We start from the raw sequence: 20,441 nt of genomic DNA, 5'->3' as shown, positions 1-20,441 counted from the left end.
TTGAGAGACTTCCATATTCTCTGCACATTAAGAACCATTGCAACAACTCTTTGAGGGGAGGGTCGTTTAGTAGGTGGCCTGTTGCATGGCTAAATTTCTGTCCATTTCCAATATACTCTCACTTCATAGTCAGTGGCGGATCCAGAAATTTCCATAAAGGGGTTAGGGGGCACTGACTGCCACAAGAGGAGGCCCGCTTAGTCATGCTTCATGTTTCAGTGATTCCCTAAATAATCAACCAAATTTTTCCCACAAAAAGGGGGCCGCGCACCCTGTCCCCCCCCCCCCCCCCTAAATCCGCCTCTGATAGTGGCATTCTGGTCGACGTCCTATTGGAAAACCTACCTATTGTATTTATTGTTAACTTGTTCTTGTCCTGTCAGAACATGCATGAACTATTTGCCACTGTATGTAAAGTGACTGACAACAGTTTATCATCATTTTAGGGGTATTAAATATATCCCATTCAAGGCACATTAGGATTAATTTACTATTCAAATTAGACAAAATCTTAAAATATCTTCAAAACAAACATAGAAGCCATAACAAAACTAAGATTTGCTGGACTTCTGTGTAATTTTATCTGAAAATTTACATCACTGGTTTTTGATTTGGTAGAAAAATTGATAATAATTAAAACCCATCATAAAATATTTGGTTTTCAAAATCAATGCTGCTAAGAGGTTATCTATTCAAAGGCACTCTGTGATAAATCATATCTTTCAATTTAATCAATGTTGAATGTTGATTTACAAACTTTTTAACATGACCCTCCCGTTGAAAATAATTTAAAACGGACATATATCATTTTCTGAATTGGACAGCTGTTTGAGTTACATTTCAAAGACACAAGGATAGTTTTTTACATTTTATTTCTCAAAATATTTTGCAAGAAAACACCCTTATCTCTCAACAGTGAGATTAACAAAATTGGTTATAAATTACCGTACAAACTTGAAAAAATTGGGCAGCACTTCCACCCCCTACCATATAAATTCCATCCAGAACAGGAGGGAATCAAGGAAAAAACGATAGGTGTGGGTCAGACTCATTTATAAGACATAAAAGCATACACAACCTCATGCCAATGATAGAATATGTTAAAAATACAAACCTATGCAAGTTCCAATTTCTCAATGAACTACAGAAATATTTTTTTTTCTACAGGTTGGAGAGGTTGGGAGGAGGAAAATAATGCTTAAAAGCTTAAAGTACAGAGACCCCTAAAACACTTACAATTTATGACCTCTGAAAAACTTTACATAAGGGCCAAAGGTGAACAGCCTCAGTATCCCACTGTTGCAATTATTTCCTGAAAAAGTCCAGAGGTTATGTACTCTGTGGTAAAAACATCACAGATTTCTATCATAGACAGAAAAAAACCAATTCAAGTATCACAGACTTTTCTCTAATCACCTTGTCAAGTTCGTCATTGATGAAACCATGAAAATATAAAGCAACCTCTCATGATTCTTTTGTAGAAACTTTTAACATTTTTTTTATTTATCAATCAATTCACTTTTTCAAAAAATTTCTGTAGTGCAACTGACTTGTTTATTGTATTTCTTACCATACGATGTGCTACATTGGAAAACAAGACTTTTGCTAAAATCATTAGCTACAGGCACACATGACTTAACAGTGGATCACTCAGATGTTTGAAACGGACGCTTATCATTTATCAGGGGAAATCCTTTCTGCCACTGATCACAATGTTAATACAGAATATATATCTTTTGTGTCAAAACTGACAAAATAAATCAAAAAAACTTTTTTTTAGATATTGCAATGAAAACTTTAAGGTGGGGCAATTTTTTAAGGTCGGTCGGTGAAAGGCAAATAGGTAAGAATGTTTTAGGCCTTGAATTTTCTAATGAAAAGGTTTTAAATAATTAAATTTTCAAATATTTCAAATATGATATTCAAAATTATACATAGACTAAAATAATGATGGGGACCTGAAATCCTATTGAATTGTATACATGTACAAGTAATTCACACTAAAGACTGACACAACAGACAAAATAAACCATCTAAGCAACAAAATAAATATTGGGAAGTGGGTAATAAGATTAAGATCAAAACAATTAAATAATAGTCAAAAGTACAACATGTAAACTATCTAAATAATGCCATTGTGGGCCTAGTTATTAAATCTTTGAATCTTGTTTTTATTGGTAAAAATATTGATTTTGTTATCAGTAAAATTAAAACCATACTAAATATTACACATATGTACTTTCTCGGTACAATGTACTACAATCTGTCAATACCTATATTTTGGCATTGGACATGTTTTTCTCTGACTGTTAATGACGTCTTTACACTAAGTTCATTGGATGTTGGATGTGTATTGATTGATATTTTAGTCTTAGATACATGATTATTTTTATTAGTTGTTATTGGCTTTGAACTAGCTGTCAGTTACAGCGAGTACTCTCAGATCTGTACTTAAGTGTCTTTTTTGTTGTAAGAGATGAGGGATTGATATATACCCTGCCACGTCCTGTCTGTTCTTTTGTTTGAAGTTTTTCTTTGTATCGATCTGAAGAATTAAGCCTTTTTCAACTAATTTTTATAGTTTGTTCTTATGATGTGCTGTTACACCACTGTCCCAGGTTAGGGGGAGGGTTGAGCGCTCACAAACATGTTTAACCCCGCCACATTCTTTATGTGCCAGTCCAAAGTCAGGAGCATGTAGTTCAGTGGTTGTTGTTGGTTCATGTCTGTCATATTTGTTTTTCGAAATTGTTTTGTTATAAATTAGGCCGTATGTTTTCTCAATTGAATTGTGTCATATTTTTCATGTTGGGGCCTTTTATAGCCGACTATACGGTATGGGTTTTTCTCATTGTTGAAGGCCGTACGGTTGCCTATAATTGCTTACATCCACTTCATTTGAACTTCAGTGGGTAGTTGTCTCATTGGCAATCATACCACATCTCTTTATTTTATACTGTACATTCCAAACTAGTGGGTAATGGGGAGGGAAGGAGGGAGGGGGGATTAGAAAAACACTGGTTTTGGTGAGTATTTTGTTAGATCTGGTTTCATTATGCTACATTCATATCAAATAAATTCAAAAAATGTTTTCTACTTTATCACAGCCATGATATCTTTAAAAACAATTGTTAACAGTTAAAATAAATCATATTTATTTATGTCATATGTCTCCAATAAATATTACTATACAAAATAGTTGAGGTACTAATGATGAACTGTTGATTATCTGTTTTATGGATTATATGATTACGATCATCAAACCTTAGATAACTGAGACCTACAAAAGATAATGATAGTACATAAAGCATTTATCATATGATGCACATTTTATTACTTCAATGATTATCTCCCTTTGATTACACAAAGTTAGACAATTTGTACTTGTCAGCTTTGGTGTTTTTGTTTGCATTGTTTATTATAATTTATGTACATTAAAAAAGAGGTGTATCTACATTTTAAAAAATCATTAGTTTTGCAACATGAATCATGATGCATTTAACAAGGTAGAGTAAAAAGTGTTAGCTCTAAAGAAATTTGTTTGGTGGAAATCTCTGCTTTTTCTCCTTACTGAAGATCAGTCTCATTTTGATAAGTAAAAAATGACAAATTATTTTCAAAATGTTGTTAGTGTACACAATCTGGACTGCCCAATCTTTATGATATGCCATGTGTTTAAATAACTTCAATAAATACATTAAACTGTAAACCTCTTAAACACATTTATTCCGTTGTTTTCCTCTTATAGTTGATGTGTTTCCCTCGGTTTTAGTTTGTTACCCGGATTTGTTTTTGCTTAATCGAATTATGACTATTGAACACCGGTATACTACTGTTGCCTTTATTTATAATTGAGTTGCAAAAGTATATCAAATATTACAATCTATGGCAAATCTCTCCCTTGAAGGTTTTCGCTAGACAGAGATTTCCTACTATGAAGGTTTAAACAGTTGATACCTATAAAAAGTTGGGCATTGATATTGGATGAAGAGATTGTGGAAAACCAAACCGTCTACATAATTGAGAATTGCTATAAAAACAATACCTAGCTAGAAGATCAATGCACTTAATTCTGTTGAAGTTATTTCAAATGTTTTAACTCAAAGAAAGGTATAGTTCCTTGACTTTTGAATCTAACTAACTTTGCAATTTTTCCCTAACATACCGTTTAGAGATAATATGACAGGCTCATAAATCGGATTGATGTCACTCTAATCAACAGCAATTCCGCAGTTTCTGATAGAATCACTCAACACCAACAATAGCAATTGTAACTGAACGACCTTGTCTATAGCCCTTTCTAGAAACTCATTTCAGGAATTATGGAATTTTCTCTAAACTTATAATTTGAAGTTGGTTATCTCACTTTTCTGGAAGAAAAACTGCTTCAAGGCAATAAAGCTCAATGAAGAGTCAACAATTAGCAGTTTTTAATCCCTGTTAATTTAAAGATAATATGTGGTTTAAATAAACATATAAATTATTAATGGTATTTTGTCTTCCAACATGCTCTGGACTGCAGCGAACCATTATTTCTTCCAGTATACTTCCCAGCAAGGGATTGAAGGGAATAATTTGTATTTAATTGTAGTTTAAAATCAGATTCAGGCTTTCAGAAGTGAGTTTCTAGAAAGTCTTATACTGTGCAAAGTGTTGTTGATTATTAAGGGTTGTTTTTGTTTTCATATGTTTATACAACAAATGACCTGTATTTTTGATTGTACAATAACCACCCTCTGATGGTTGGGACTAGTAGTCCACCAAGTAATATCTGTGTTGGATGATAGATTAACAGTGGAACTGATATCACAGACAGACCTGGATGATTGCTGAATAAAATTTTCACTATTGGAATTCCTGAGAAAAAAACAAGACATAAATGTAATCAAAAATAAAATTGCATTGGTAAGAATTATTTTCTGACTTTTTTTAACACTATTCAGGGTATTTCTGTCAAATTTTTGAAATACTTTTAAGTGAACATGTAAAGAAGAAATATTCTTTGAGGTACATTTTGAGTATAGTACACAGGCTTATGCAGTTAAAACTCACACTTGGTGGTGAATTTTCACTGTACGTCAGATTGTGAGTGATTTGCCATGAAATATCTTTCTGAATATTTGGTAGGCAAAACTATAAATCTAGATATTTTGTGGTTTGTAATTTTATTTTGTAATTAAGGATTATAATGCCTTTACTTTTTGTGGGATGATCCTATTCCAGAAACAAACTATAAGTTTGTTTTTCACACCAATAGTGTTGCTTTCTCAAACTATTCATGTGCAGGTATTTTCACACATTTACAAGACGATTTTAATTTTGAAATTATAAATTTTCCCCTCTTTAGCAGCAATATACCAACTTCACCTGCATATGGGATATACATTTCCCAACTCATTCAGTATTCAAGAGTTTGCAGCTGCTTCTCAGACTTTATAAAACGTCACCAGTGTCTGAGCAGAAAGTTGATGAGCCAGGGTTATGTCAAAGAACGTCTCGTTCTGTTTCTAAAAAAGTTCATTGGAAGATACCAAGACCTTGTTGATAAATATTCCGTATCAACTTCACAAATAATACATGATGGTCTTGAAGTATAGATTCTAGGTACTGACGTTGTTTATCATCTTAATTATGTGTTAAAAGTTCCCCTTTTTTGTCCTTGTATATTTTTAAATCCATATTTGATTATTTACTTATGACGTGGATTGGTACTTATACATCCTGCCACTGTATTATTGTGCTATGGTCAATTTTGAGTTCTTGTCTTTCATTTTTGCTTATGTACGTTGTCTATATGCCATTTTGTGTTTCTTTGTTGAAACAGTTATTTGTTTTTATAGTGATTTAGATTATATTACAATGTTGACTGCTGTATCCCAATTTTTGATGTTTTTACCTATTATGTCTGTTTGTTTTGCTCACATATTGTTATCAATATAAAGGAATTCTATGTGACTGTCATACAAGTGAGAGGTTTAGCTAGCTATAAAACCAGGTTTAATCCACCATTTTCAACATAAGGAAATGCCTGTACCAAGTCAGGAATATGACAGTTGCTTTCCATTCGTTAGATGTGTTTGAGCTTTTGATTTTGCCATTTTATAAAGGACTTTCCGTTTTGAATATCCATTGGAGTTCGGTATTTTTGTTATTTTACTTTTTACATTATAGCAAAATAAGAAAAAATAATCAGTCCAAGAAAATTTCCACATACACAGTATATGAGAGTCATAAATCAGAGTTGTTATTACCTCCATTCATCCTGGTTCAAAGTGATTCCCTAAACACCAGTAATAATTTTATACTGAGTTGACTAGTGTGTACTCCAAACAGCTCTCTTTATGAAAGTAAATCCTAATATAACTACTAAATGTCACAAAAATGGTTCAAAAGTCTGCCACATATATCGATTTCACTGACAGGTTTGCAACTTCATGTATGTGCCATATAAGGAATATACATTTCTGAAACCTTATTCTTCAATATAGATATACATAAAACTTCCTTACCTAATGTTAAAGACTTGTGGGTACAGCAGAAGAGAACAGCGACTGCATCAGGTGGTGTAAATAACTTAAACATAAAACTTCCTTACCTAATGTTAGAGACTTGTGAGTACAGCAGACGAGAACAGCCAGTGCATCAGGTGGTGTAAATATTTTGAACATAAAACTTTCTTACCTAATGTAAGAGATTTGTGAGTACAGCAGAAGAGAACAGCAACTGCATCAGGTGGTGAAAATAACTTAAACAGCTGTGTTATTGTCATAAATATACTAAACAGAAGTACACACTGGATTATTACAACTGAAAGTATAAAATGTTAAAAATAAAAAAGTAAAATGCAAGTTTGAAATTTCCAAAAAAAGTAAAATGCAAGTTTGAAATTTCCATATCACATAATTCATGATTCATTGTAATTCTGCACATAGCTTATAAATGTGCTAATGTGGCATTCAATTGATCAGTCAAATCATTAGTCATTTTATAAACATGAAAATTAATAAATATATCTACCAAATAAGGTAATTTCTCTAAGTTTCATGTGCAGAGTCTGAAATCCCAACTTCAAAAACACTATTTGACTGGCTTGCATAGCTGTCAACTTGCGGAATTCTTTCTACTCCGTTTTGAGAGTAATTATTATTGCTACTTTTAAAGAACGGGCAAAATGCAAGATTAATTATTGTGTTTGTAAAAAAAATCAGTATTCATATATATGTATCAAATATCAGAATGTGAGTTCTTAATATTGCGATACTCACCTAATTGCATTATTCGCATTAATAAAAACCTTGCAATAATTTCTGAACTTACAGTATGGTTAGGGATAATAAATTTAAAAATAAGGAGATGTTGTATGATTGCCATGAGACAACTATCCACCAGAGTTCAAATGAAGTGGATGTATAAAGGGTGAAGGTATTTTTCTATTGTTTTAGAACACCAGTGGAGTATAGTTTTAATGGTGGTTGGTGTCAGTCATTAACCATGATTCTTAAAGGGGTAATCAAAACATCATTAGCTCAAGTCATGGTAGTGATTGGAACTTTACTGGATTTTCCAGGCTTTAGTTTCTTCAGTTTTGGTTAAAAAAAAATAGCATTTTCAAGCACAGTGGTGGCCATGTTTGATGAAAGCAAGTTTTAAAATGTCATTTCCAAAATGAGTTAATCATATCAGAATTAAAGCATTTTTATTTTTATATCATTTCCTCTGAAGTGTTATACTAATTAATTATTATTAATTATGTAGTTAATAAATAAAGTTGTTCCCATTATATTTCAACTTAAATACAGAATACTAACTTACTTAAAAATATAACAGACATCAAACTGATAAAATCTATACCAATATTAGCATTGGAAAATGTATCACAGAACGTAGTGTAAATAATCAGCAACAAAATACAACTGAAAATATACAATGGAATATAGTTACACATTGTTGACTCGTTAATATTCCTAATAAACCAATTTTTGTGGATTTCATTGGTAAAGGAAAACCATGACATAAAATGTTTGAGGAAATACATTTTTTAGTTATTTTGAAAGGTCCTGGAGCAAAAGTTTTAAACAAAATGGAACAATAGAAATAGCATATTTATATCAAACCAAAAATTGATGTCTGAGAAAATAAATGAATCCATATTATGACCTGATGGTACAACATGATACCTGTAACATTAACTTCACAGGAACAAAAGGTTCAAGATCACAGTTATGCTAAATATACCAGGGGATTATGAAGCTCAAGCTAGCTTTCAGTTACTGTTATATTGCAAACTGTGCTCTTTGTGCAGTCAAATCTCATTGACCTTATAATTTCAATAATACAGTCACTGGCCATATGAAGCTTTGTTTGTGACATTGAATGTGTGTCACAGAAATTTTATATTAATCATTGGTTTTTATCCGAAAAATTTCACTTGGAACAGTTGTAAGAGTTGCATTATAAACAGAAATACCATAAATGGTCTAAATTAAATTTCACTCTAAGCCTGGAAAAACTTCTGGTGAAGAAATGTACCTGTTCTGAAACATCATTATGACACCGACACTGTGGTCAACTTTGAAGTTACTGATTTAATTCATATGTACAAAAACAAGCAACACAGTGAATAGTGGGAAAAACAACTTTTTTTGTGTGTGGAGATTACACAAAATCATATTTTGGGTCTTTTTAACAATCACAAACATGCATTCAGGACAAAAGTTGTGGTGAGTTTTTAGAGTATCTGAAAAACAAAGTATGGGAAATCGTCTTTGATATCAATGCCCAGCTTGCACTTAATAAAATTAAGAATGGAAACAGGGAATTTGTCAAAGAGACAATAATCCGACCTAAGAGCAGAAAACAGCCCAATGCTACCAATGGGTCTTCAACATATCGAGAAAATCCCGCACCCAGAGGCAGGCTTCAGCTGGCCCCTAAACAATAATGTATACTTGTTCAGCAACAATGGACATCAATCACACTTAACTTTGAAACATATAAATGAACCAAAATTTAAAAAACATACAAGACTAACAAAGGCCAGAGGTTCCTGACTTGGAACAGGCGCAAACATGCAGCACTACATATGCAATTGTTTTTATTCGAAATTTAGTCCTTGTTTGATGTCACTTTTTTCATCTAAGGTAAATAACATGCTAAAAGTTTGTGGTAGATATAAATGATGCTAAATACTCTCTGCATGTTTTTTCAATATTATGAATATTCACTGTTGGAGATTTTATTGTGGAAAGAAAAAACAAATTGGAAGATATATCAACAAAAGAAATGAGCTTGAAATGTGAATGAATGGATACAGAGTCAACTCTCGTTATCTCGAAGTCAGCCGGACCAGAGAAATATTTCAAGATACCCGTAGTTCGACTCAAACGAAAACCGGAAGTTTGACAGTCCAAGGGACATAACTCTTGCTTAGCTTGGGAAGGCTAAAATAAATCTGGATGGGAAGGGGATCGATATTCTGGTCTCAGATCGATGTTTTTGTATTTTATGGTCTTTTATTATTATAATAACATTTCATGTCTCTTATTTATTTCTTTGTACAGTTACAATTTGTCCCTGTGGCTTTTAGCCGAGAGAGTCATTTCCAATCGATCTTAGCGTTATTTAAAGTTGACAAAATTGTTCATTCTCATTTACAAGAGATATTAAAAAATTTAGATTTCTTTTAATTTTCTTTCATTAAAATATTTTTCTGCAAGAGAAAAAAAGAAATAAAAATAAAGATGCTGATTGAGTAGTTTTGGGTTGATCACCAAAGGAAGTCTTAATCCCCACTTTATACACAGCCAAGCTCATAAGTGTATGATTACGATTAATTGTTTTTAAAACATTTTAAATATTTTTTCATAAACTATAACAATGTATCACTAACTATTTATCATGGTGATCAAAGAATCTTAGGTAAACACTCGTGGAAAAAGCATGTCATAAATCAATACACTGGTCAGTGACCGGAAATTTAATTACACATGTATTGTCAGATTAACTCTTCAATCCATTTAAATCCCTGAGGTCATGTTTTGACATATGTGTTTTGGTTCGAGATAAATAATGAATTTTGAATGGTTTTGTTAACCTTGGGACCATAAATTTAGTTCGAGTCAACCGAAATTTCGACTCATTCAATTTCGACTCATCAGGAGTCAAAATACATAGTTTTATATGGAACAAAGTTCGGGACCACGAGAAAACTTCAACTCATCCGAAATTTTGAGTCAAACGAGTTCGAGACAGCAAGAGTTATCTGTACTTGAACCAAAATGTAAACAAGATAATGTAAAATATATCAGATGGAACTTTTATTCAGGAGTATCAATTATCAGTATGTACGATTATTAAAGGTTAATAAAAAAAACTTTACTTTAATATCAACAAAATGTGTATTTTCCATTGTTTTGTCGTGTGAAAAGTTCTGAAAAAATGAATTACAACTCATGGAAGGTTTTTATACAAATCACAAATATAGAGATATTTACGATTAAAAATTATTTATTCATCATTTCTTGAAATAAAAATAACTTTATAAATTTGGTGTGTCCATAGCACTTTTATGGATTTACCTTCATCAGGAATATACACTGTACATACTTAGAACTAAATGTTTTAAAGTCATTGGTGTATAAATACTTGAGGGGCTATATTCAACCAGAAAGAACCTTAAAAGAGGGGGGAAGGATACCAAAAGGATATTCAAACTCACAAGTCAAAAACAAAATGACAATGCCATGGCAAAAAAAAAGACCAATAGACAAACAACAGTACACAAAACACATTATAGAAAACTAAAGACTAAGCAACACGAACACCACTAAAAACTGGGAGTGACATCATGTGTTTCTGAAAGGGGAAGCAGATCCTGCACCACATGAGGCACCCATCGTGATGCTCATGTAAGTACAAACCAGTGATAAGTTTAATTTAGTAGGTCACATTCGAGAAAAAGATGACGAAATTGTCGTTACGACAATTGGAACATATCCGTTGTCATCTGTAAAAACAGATATTCCATAACGGTCAACCAACTTGTGATGGCATCAGTAAAATTTTTCGAAGGGATGATTTCATCTTAACCACTTTGAACACTTAAAAGAAAAGCTAAAACCATCTATTGTCAAGTTTGCCTGAGGGATTCTGCTCCAAATTTTTCTACTTTTTTTAGAAATTTTATTTTGCATGCCAAAATCAGGTAGAAGTAGTTTCTCCTTGTCTTATATACGCAAGCATATTACAAACTGCAAGTTATTTTCATTTGATTACCCAACTACTGTCTACTAAGTGCTTTTGTATACAATAAAAGGACAAGGAGACATTTTATTTGTTAGAATGAAACTCTTACTTTAAAATCTACAAAAAGTTATGTTTATTCATTAAATATTTTATTTACCTGCCAATACAACTGAATGGTATATGTTTTCTGTCTAACCACAGCTTTGCATGTTTTCTTAAGATCTGGCCAAGTACTAGAGGAAAAAGAACTGTGAGAGAAAGTTGTGTAGCTATATTGTACACAGGTACATCCACAAGATTACCAATCTAAAATAGAATAAATGTGTGAACATTAAAATGTTACCATTTGTTACGATTTGTAGGTTTTTTTATGTCTAAAATGAAGTACTGTCAAGAATCTTTGCTTGTAGTCATACAGTACTGTTAAGTCTTTTTTTAGGAAATTCTCTATTGATTGTTTCATAAAGATAATAACAGCTAATTACAAACTGAAAAAAGTATGAACATATCTTTATAACAACATTTTATAATTGACTTCTTGACTCTTTCTGTTATGATTTCAGCCAATAACTAAATATTTTCTTACTATAAAACTCTTTAAGAGTCTTGATCTCCGGTTAATAGTTTTCTCATTGGTTATTATACCCTATCTACTTATTTCTATATTTAACATACGGTGCCTATTCTTTTAGACTTTCATGAGGATTTGGTTTAAAGAATGCTGGATATGCCTTTACATGTTTTTTGGGAACGACCTTCAAAAAAGATTTGGGGGGGGGGGGGGGCATTCACCCAATATAAGTATGCTGAAAGAGATGATATAATAATGGTTTATAGAAAAGTTACTGAATAATTCGGAAAATGGAAAATATCAAGCAGAAATTATAAGCAACCCCCCCCCCCCCCCCCCCGAAAAAATTGCACCCTCCCATGGAAAAAAATCAAGTCATCCAATTGTAGTCTTATAATAGTTACTGTAGATCCCTCATCATTATTAAAATTAGTTTTCAAGTTGTGACCATTTGAAATTGTTTTTTTTTACAATTTTCCTGTAGACTTCTATAGTAAACAACTATGTTCTATTTTTAGCCATGGTTGGCCATGTTGGTTGGATGGCAGGGTCATCAAATACATTTTTCAATCAAGATACCCTATTGAAAATTGTGGTTAAGTTTAATTCTATTTGTCCCAGAAGATTAAGTGGAGAAGATTTTTGTACAAGATTACAAAAATTTACGAAAATTGTTAAAAATTGACTATAAAGGGCAATAACTCCTTAAGGCGTCAATTGACAAGTTTGGTCCTGTTGACTTATTTGTAGATCTTACTTTGCTGAACATTATTGCTGTTAACAGTTTATCTCTATCTATATTAATATTAAATATAGTAACCAAAAACTGCAAAATTTCCTTAAAATTACCAATGCAGGGGCAGCAACCCAACAACGGGTTGTCTGATTCGTCTGAAAATTTCAGGGCAGATAGATCTTAACCTGATGAACATTTTACAGTTTTTACCCCATCAGATTTGCTCTAAATGCTTTAGTTTCAGAGATATAAGCCAAAAACTGCATTTTACACCTGTGTTCTATTTTAAGCCATGGCGGCCATGTTGGTTGACAGGCGGAGTCATCGGACACAATTTTAAACTATATACCCTAATGATGATTGTGGCCAAGTTTGGTTAAATTTGTCTCAGTAGTTTCAGAGGAGAAGATTTTTGTAAAAGATTACAAAAATTTACGAAAAATTGTTAAAAATTGACTATAAAGGGCAATTACTCCTTAAGGGGTCAATTGACAATTTTGTTCATTTGACTTATTTATAGATCTTACTTTGCTGAACATTATTGTTGTTTACAGTTTATCTCTATCTATAATAATATTAAAGATAGTAACCAAAAACTGCAAAATTTCCTTAAAATTACCAATTCAGGGGCAGCAACCCAACAACGGGTTGTTTGATTTGTCTGAAAATTTCATGGCAGATAGATCTTAACTTGATGAACATTTTTTCCTCATTCAGATTTGCTCTAAATGCTTTAGTTTCAGAGATATAAGCCAAAAACTGAATTTTCCCATTATGTTCTATTTTTAGCCATGACAGCCATGTTGGTTGGCAGGCAGGTTCATCTGACAAATTTTTTAAACTAAATACTCTAATGATGATTGTGGCCTAGTTTGGTTAATTTGGCCCAGTAGTTTCAGAGGAGAAGATTTTTGTAAAAGTTAACGGACGACAGGCAACGGAGACGGACGCCAAGTGATGAGAAAAGCTCACTTGGCCAATTGGGCCAGGTGGCCTAAAAACTTGAATCTAACAATTTCAATGATTCCATGGATATTACTTCTTATTTAGTAGAATGTACTATAGTCACATTTTTATTGATTTCATGTCTTTTCATGCTTTTATTGTTTGCATATGTTTCATGATATCCTTTCATATTTTCCAACTTTAAAACTTACCTAATTGTGTATGTAAATACTTACAACATTTAAAATCAAGGCTGGTGTAGCAAATATACCCTGAAATGATAAATATCTCAATCAATGTATCCTTGCATGTCATATGTACTACACTATCTTGTTGATTTCACAGATAGATACTTTATTCAGACAGATAAATGTCCTAAAATATCAAATATGTATAAAGATGACAATAATAGTCCAAGGGATGGAGGCTTTAATCCAGTTTTTTTTTTAATTTGTTTCTTGTTTCATGTTATTGATTTAAACAAGGCTGCTGTGGTTTTTTTTTCATTTTTCTATATTAAGCTCACCAAGGGATTCATATAGTAGCTATGTGTCCAAAGATGAAGGTGAACGGTGACTTTTAGATGTAAACTCAAATTTTTGCCTTCCTAGTTCTATTGATCCTAGATGGCCAATTGTCTCATTGACAATCAAACCATATCAACTTTATTTTATAGAATAGTATTTGGTTCAAATAATTGTGTGTTGAGTGTACTTTAAATTCTAAAATGTGGGGGTTTCAAAGAAATAAAACTTACCAAAAAGCTCCCAAGTGCAGAGTTAAATATGGCTGCTGGCTAAAAATGAAGCAAATAAATAATTAATTTCAACTGCAGTGAAAACATTTCAATATTATACAATTACCTATAAAGGTTATATTCCTTGATGTTCTATGACAACAAACCATTATATTGAAATGTTAACCACAGGTAAGTTATGAACATCTTTACTTCATAGCATACTCTATTTTTAAATGTCAATAAGAACCTTTTTCAATAAAGCACCAAATGATCTCACTTTAATACTACAATAGACACAGCATTTTAATATAGCCTTCAAAGTTCATTATCAGAGTGCATTAAGTTTAAACAGGCCATATCTCTAAGTCTAATTGTTCTCCATTCCTTGACATCACAGCCATTCACGTAAAATTGTAATGTTACATGAGACAATGTCTAACGACACAAAAGAAAAGTGATTGTTGTATGACGTCAATAATTCAAGTGTTGCTGTTTCTGAAATAGATATAAGGTCTATACATTTCTATTGTCACAGAGTCATGTACAAAGTCATCTTTCCTGAAGGGGATCTGTTTAGATGTTTCAAGATGTTTCATAGTATATGAAATTAAAAATAACTGATAATTTTCTCACCTCATTGCCACCAATGGCTTTTGTAAGGATAACAGCTGATGAAACTGGTGGTGGCATACATCCTAAAACTTTCAAGCTGAAAAAATACATATGTATATGTCAAAAGGATGTAAAATTTTACCACATACGGCACATGCATGTCCCAAAAACATATGTTTGCTATACAGTATTAACTTAAATCAGACGATAACTTCTTTATTTTAAATTTTCATTTAGACGAAGACCTTTAATTGCTTTTTGATGATTTGAAATTGAAAACTAGATTTTTTTATCCATTGTAACTTATGACAAGGGAAATTTAGTGCTACGTTTTATTTATCAAATCTGTCAAAGTAATCTGACATCCTCAGTAATATTGGCAATAACAACACATGGAACATATATCATTACGCTAAGTTATCTCCCTTGAAACTGGATCAACTTCACATACATGATTCATCAGGTGTATGGGCAGGTGCACATGTTGAAAAGGTTTGTTTTATGTTTATTTGGTCAAACATAATTATGATAATTGTTCCATTAAATAAGTATTTACTGTTTCTTATAAGCCATTCTATGTTAAGAACTAGCACAATACAGGAGATAGTAGGTCCATCTCATGCTGAGTAAAGTAAAAGAATTCAAAACTAGTATTTGCTTCCTGTGCCACAAGCTCACTGCATTTAGGAGTAATGGTTCAGTTTGTGTGTCCAATCTAAAATAATACATAAAGGTACCATACATGTATTAATTATATTTTCCCTCTGAATATGGCTGAAAAAAAATCCAAATTAAAATAATAAAAAAAATTTCCCTTACAATACATCTAAATTTCACACACTTACCCTTGTAAGAGAAGCCCATCAAATGATGACAAAGACAACATGTTCACTAACACTACCATGATGCAGGGGAAGATAATAAATGTAAAACATTGGATAAAGAAGTGAATTCTTATCTGTAATACAGCTTTAGTCAGATCCTGGAATAAAATACATAATATATCAACCAAATGTGATAGTACTACATAAATACCCCACCTGCAGTATAATTTTTAAATAGTACATTTCTGGGAATTCATAGGAAAAGTGAGTTGTACCAGGAATATACATGGGTTTCTTCGTGGCGAATGCAGCAAAAACTGAAATGTTCATTATGTATTTTATGAACCTCAGCCCTCTTCATAATCAGTGACTGTCTTCTGTCATATCTTTGATAATTTTTTTGTCATTTGGAGCTGAATGAAGATCTTAATTTCTGTTTATATGTACAACTTTTATAGACTCAGGATGATTTAGAGCTTGACATATTGTGAAGACACCAGTCTATTGTTGTATTCTGTACATTGCCATCTAGATGTCTTTTGTTTACTTTTGTTGTTGTTGCTGTCTTGTTTAAAGATACCCCACATCTCCTGTTATTCATATCATCACAATTTATAAAGAATATGTTCATGTATGTTCTTTAAAAAAAAGCTTTCTGTGGATTCATTATTTTTTGTGAGTTTCATGGATTGAGGAAGAGTTTGTATTTATTGTTGAAAATTGATTTTGTTGTGCCTAAAGGAGTAGGCCCAGTAAGAACCCTTTTTGGCCCCAAAATATAGCAGTTTTACAGAATTGTTAAAATGTAAATTTTTAGCTATTTATTGGAAAGAAGAATACTTCTGTTACATAAATATGGGCTGTTTTTGACAATACAATGCACATGTATCGGGTACTAGCATCATTTATAAGTCATGCTAAATTACTGAAATCTTCGAAATTTTAGCATTTTGGTTAATTTTTAGACGGTTTCGTGCTGAAATGGAAGTGGCCACATTTGTGTTCATTCTTAATATTTAAATGTAAGTTGTATTTGATGATAATACATAACATATATAAAGGTTGAGAATGAACACGGATGCGGCCACTTTCATTTTTGACAAAAACCATCTGAAAAGTGACATATTATGGCATATTTGATAGATTTTTCATATTTAAGCTTGAATTTGAGCGTCTTTAATGACTTAAACAGTTCAAATCTTTCACATAAACTAATTGAATCGACTGAAGTAGACACTTTAAGTGTTTAAAAAGTGTCCAAAATCTTTCATCAGATGAACCTGAACTTTGAGGCCAAAATCGGCCCTTACCGGACCTACTCCTTTGCTTTCAAACCCAAATAGAAAATTTATACTTTGAGGAACATTTATATACCTATACCACAGAAATCTATGAAAATGGGTTCCCCACAAAAAATGAATTCACACTTTTTCTCTAATACTGTACCTCTGTTTTGATAGAAATCCCACTGTTAAAAAATATTATGAAAACAGCCACATATTTCACTGTTATTTCTGGCTTTAGTAACCCTACAAGTAAAAAGTGACATATATGGTTTCATTCATCTTTGCAAAAATTAATTACAATCTCTTTAACATGTCTGTCACAAAACTTTGTAAAACATTTATTCTGTATTCTAGATAATGATTTAAAAGTATTTGTTTGCTTATTGTTGAAGGTTGTACAGTGCCCTAAAACTGTTTACATCTCTGATGGAAAGTTGTCAAATTGTCATACCACATCTCCTTTATATTTTTATATCCTTGATGTTTTTAGCACAATTCAAGTTAGTTTGAATTATTTCCTTTTAACATAAGTTAAATCATGTATATGTCTTTTTGATTGTCAAGCAGTCTGTGTAACTGGTCAACATCTTTAGTCATATTAAAAAAATGGCCGGAATAAAAATAAATAAGTATATCTGAAAATCTATAGCTTTAATTTACAGATGTGCTAAGTGGTGATTTGAGACTAATAAAAAATACATCTATTAAAGAAAAATAGGGAATATTAACAAATCTACTCAATTTTAAGAAAAGAGTCCATAAAACATTCTTTTATATTTTTATGTTCAGTGAACCATGAACCTTAATTGGGCATTTAAAAGTTCACTTAATGAAATACAAGTGTAAGTACTACATTCCAAATTGATGTGAAAACAACTTTATCATATAGTTGATGGTAAATTACCTTTAACCAAAACTTCAACCTTGTGTTTATGTAAGCGTACTTTCATTCCCCCGTGTATTTATTCCGGGTAACTGTTTTTCACTAGAGAATATTGGATGTAAATAGTGTGAAAGCATCGATCTTGATACTTGTTTTGTGTATATAAGACCGGTTTATTGTTTACATAAATAAATGGGTTAAAATTAAAATGATTTTCAAGGAACCAGTTAAATTAATCTGAGTCAATCTAGTAAATAATATTGATGATGATGATGATGAGGTGGAAAATTTTATAACTCAAAATACTTTATCAATGATCAGGACATTGAACTTGATACAAACCAAATTTAAAGAGCAGGTTTGTACTTACATACAATGTAAAGCTTCAATTACAGAAGCATTCTTTGATATTGACATAGAAGATATGATTTAATATCCAAGTTGCCTGGAAAGCAAATACATAGAAAAACTTCGGCAATCCAATAAATATAAATATTACAATTAGTGACAATTTAAAAGCATATGATTTTATAGATTTGCATAGAAAAATTATTTAAATCTCATTCGTTAATAAGCATTATTGTGTTATCGTGTGTTCAAAATAAGTACTAATCACTTCATCAATGAATGGATCTAAAGCACTAGACTAGTAGTGTAATTAATCTCGCCGGGTATAAAATAACAAGTGCAATCATTCCGGTACAAAATCACTAGTGTAATCATTCCTGGTTCAAAAACACTAGAGTGAACATTCCTTGGATGTAAACTCTCCACTTTTTACATAAATCAACTATGCAATTTTCAAATACACTAAAAACTATTAAGCCACATTCTATATATATTTCCTCTTTAAAAAAACCTTTTTAGAACCTTATAATGACTGGTGGATGTTTTACACTGGACCCGGATAGAAAACCCTAGTGATTTTTTGTTGGTGGATAAAAATCACTGGGGATTTTCTTCCTCCGGATAGAGTACACTGGAGGAATCAAACCACTGTTACATTTACATCTAACAAAAATTACTCTTGAAAGAGTAGACAACCCTAGCTATAGGCCTGTCATTGTGCAGTTGGAAATATTTTTAGGTCTGGCATCCAATAGATATACAAAAATTATATGCAGTTTGTGTTTCAGAATGATAAAATCTATTATAGAATTTTGGTTTTTAATATGGAAAATTTTTTAACAGAGAGTTGCATAGAACCCTTAGTCTGATCTAATTATTAGATGTAAATTCTTATAAGAGAGTGTGAATATAAGGAAAAGTTTAATAATATGATATATTAGTATAAAAGTACAAATGTATATGTAACTTTTCATTCTTTCACGTCTTTTATTTCATCATATATGCAATATGCATTTATTAGATGTTTCCACTTTTCTGTTGAAAGACCTATAGCTATATGCTTTTGTTCTGATTAAGGTAGATAGGGTGTCTTCCTCCATCTTGGATTTTATAATACCTGAAAACAATCGGTCTAGATCTTTAATAGAATGTGCAAATTTTGAGAGTAGTAGGTAATTCATGTGTAAGAATTTTCATTTCAATATAGAAAATGACATGTTTTATCATATTTATGGTTGTATTTTACAAGAAACAGAAAACTTTTGTTTGATTCAATTTTTTCCAACTTTGCCACATAAGGGGAGGCAACTCAAATGTAAGGGCAGATAATTCAGATAAAGGTACTTTTACAATAGAATGTGTTAGGAATTTTCCTATTTTATTATGTAGCAAGAAAACGGGTCCGGTGACCCCATTTTTTCTTTTTCTTATCTGAAAGCATTCTATTAAAGCTATCTTCTCATATTTTATCTCAAAATTCTTTGGTGTAGTTTTCGTTTTATGGCAGAAAATTGGGTTTTCCATGCATTATAAATCTATACAAAATCTGTTAATTTTGAACAACCTGTAGCGTGAAAATAAGCCCCGTGACCCATTCTTTTTTCATTTTTTTTTAAAAAGCTTGATATAAACTACATTTTGGCAAATTATTAAAAAATTCTATGGATTATAATTTAGACACCCCATCTACCTTAAATATTTATTTTCAGCCATATTATTTTCTTCCGCTTGATGTTGCTTAGACCTATGGTATATGATATCGAGTAGTTTATACGCTTTTCAAACTGACACAGCTTAACCGAATACTTTTCCTTGTAAGAGTTATTGCCTCTAAATCTGTTTTTCTTGTAATCATGTTTCTAATATTGGCATTATTCCCGATGGTAGAAGTAACCGACAAATTTATTTTTGCAAATTGCTCTTTACATCCTGAGGTTGTTTTGTTTAATTTTGACCAAAGCGGTATTTGTAGAGATTCCATATGAGAATTATTTACTTATTACCTCCTTTAGCTCCAATATGAGGGAACAGGTGAGCAAATATTATAACAAATACTATTCCTGTTAAAAAATAATGTCTCTTTAAAAGAGACACAAGAAGCGCTATCATTTGGATTCATATGCAGTCGTTAAAAAACAAAAGTAACAGCTTTCAATGTCTTTAAACTAGTTGTCAAATTCCCCCAACCTACAACAACATACATGTGGCGGAAGTGCCCTACAACATTCAAACTTCTACACTTACGCAGATAAA

General features: G+C 31.7%; 1 protein-coding gene across 1 annotated transcript; it reads right to left on the bottom strand.

Moving 5' to 3' along the window:
• Window positions 1–1,879: 1,879 nt before the first annotated feature.
• Window positions 1,880–20,401, bottom strand: LOC127714116 (sodium/bile acid cotransporter 7-like). Its single transcript, XM_052220092.1, has 11 exons — window positions 20,192–20,401; window positions 17,118–17,200; window positions 15,693–15,829; window positions 14,869–14,944; window positions 14,254–14,292; window positions 13,733–13,768; window positions 11,402–11,550; window positions 7,813–7,913; window positions 6,682–6,807; window positions 4,707–4,857; window positions 1,880–3,280 (listed from the first exon to the last, which is right to left on the bottom strand). The coding sequence occupies exons 1-11, from the start codon at window positions 20,295–20,297 to the stop codon at window positions 3,259–3,261; spliced, it is 1,026 nt and encodes a 341-aa protein (XP_052076052.1). The 5' UTR covers window positions 20,298–20,401; the 3' UTR covers window positions 1,880–3,258.
• Between the last annotated feature and the right edge of the window lie 40 nt (window positions 20,402–20,441).

The sequence above is a fragment of the Mytilus californianus genome, unplaced genomic scaffold, assembly GCF_021869535.1.
Source record: "Mytilus californianus isolate M0D057914Y unplaced genomic scaffold, xbMytCali1.0.p SCAF_9, whole genome shotgun sequence".
NCBI lineage: Eukaryota > Metazoa > Mollusca > Bivalvia > Mytilida > Mytilidae > Mytilus > Mytilus californianus.
Note: the sequence above shows the minus strand (reverse complement) of the source record. Positions and strands in the feature narration are given on the sequence as shown.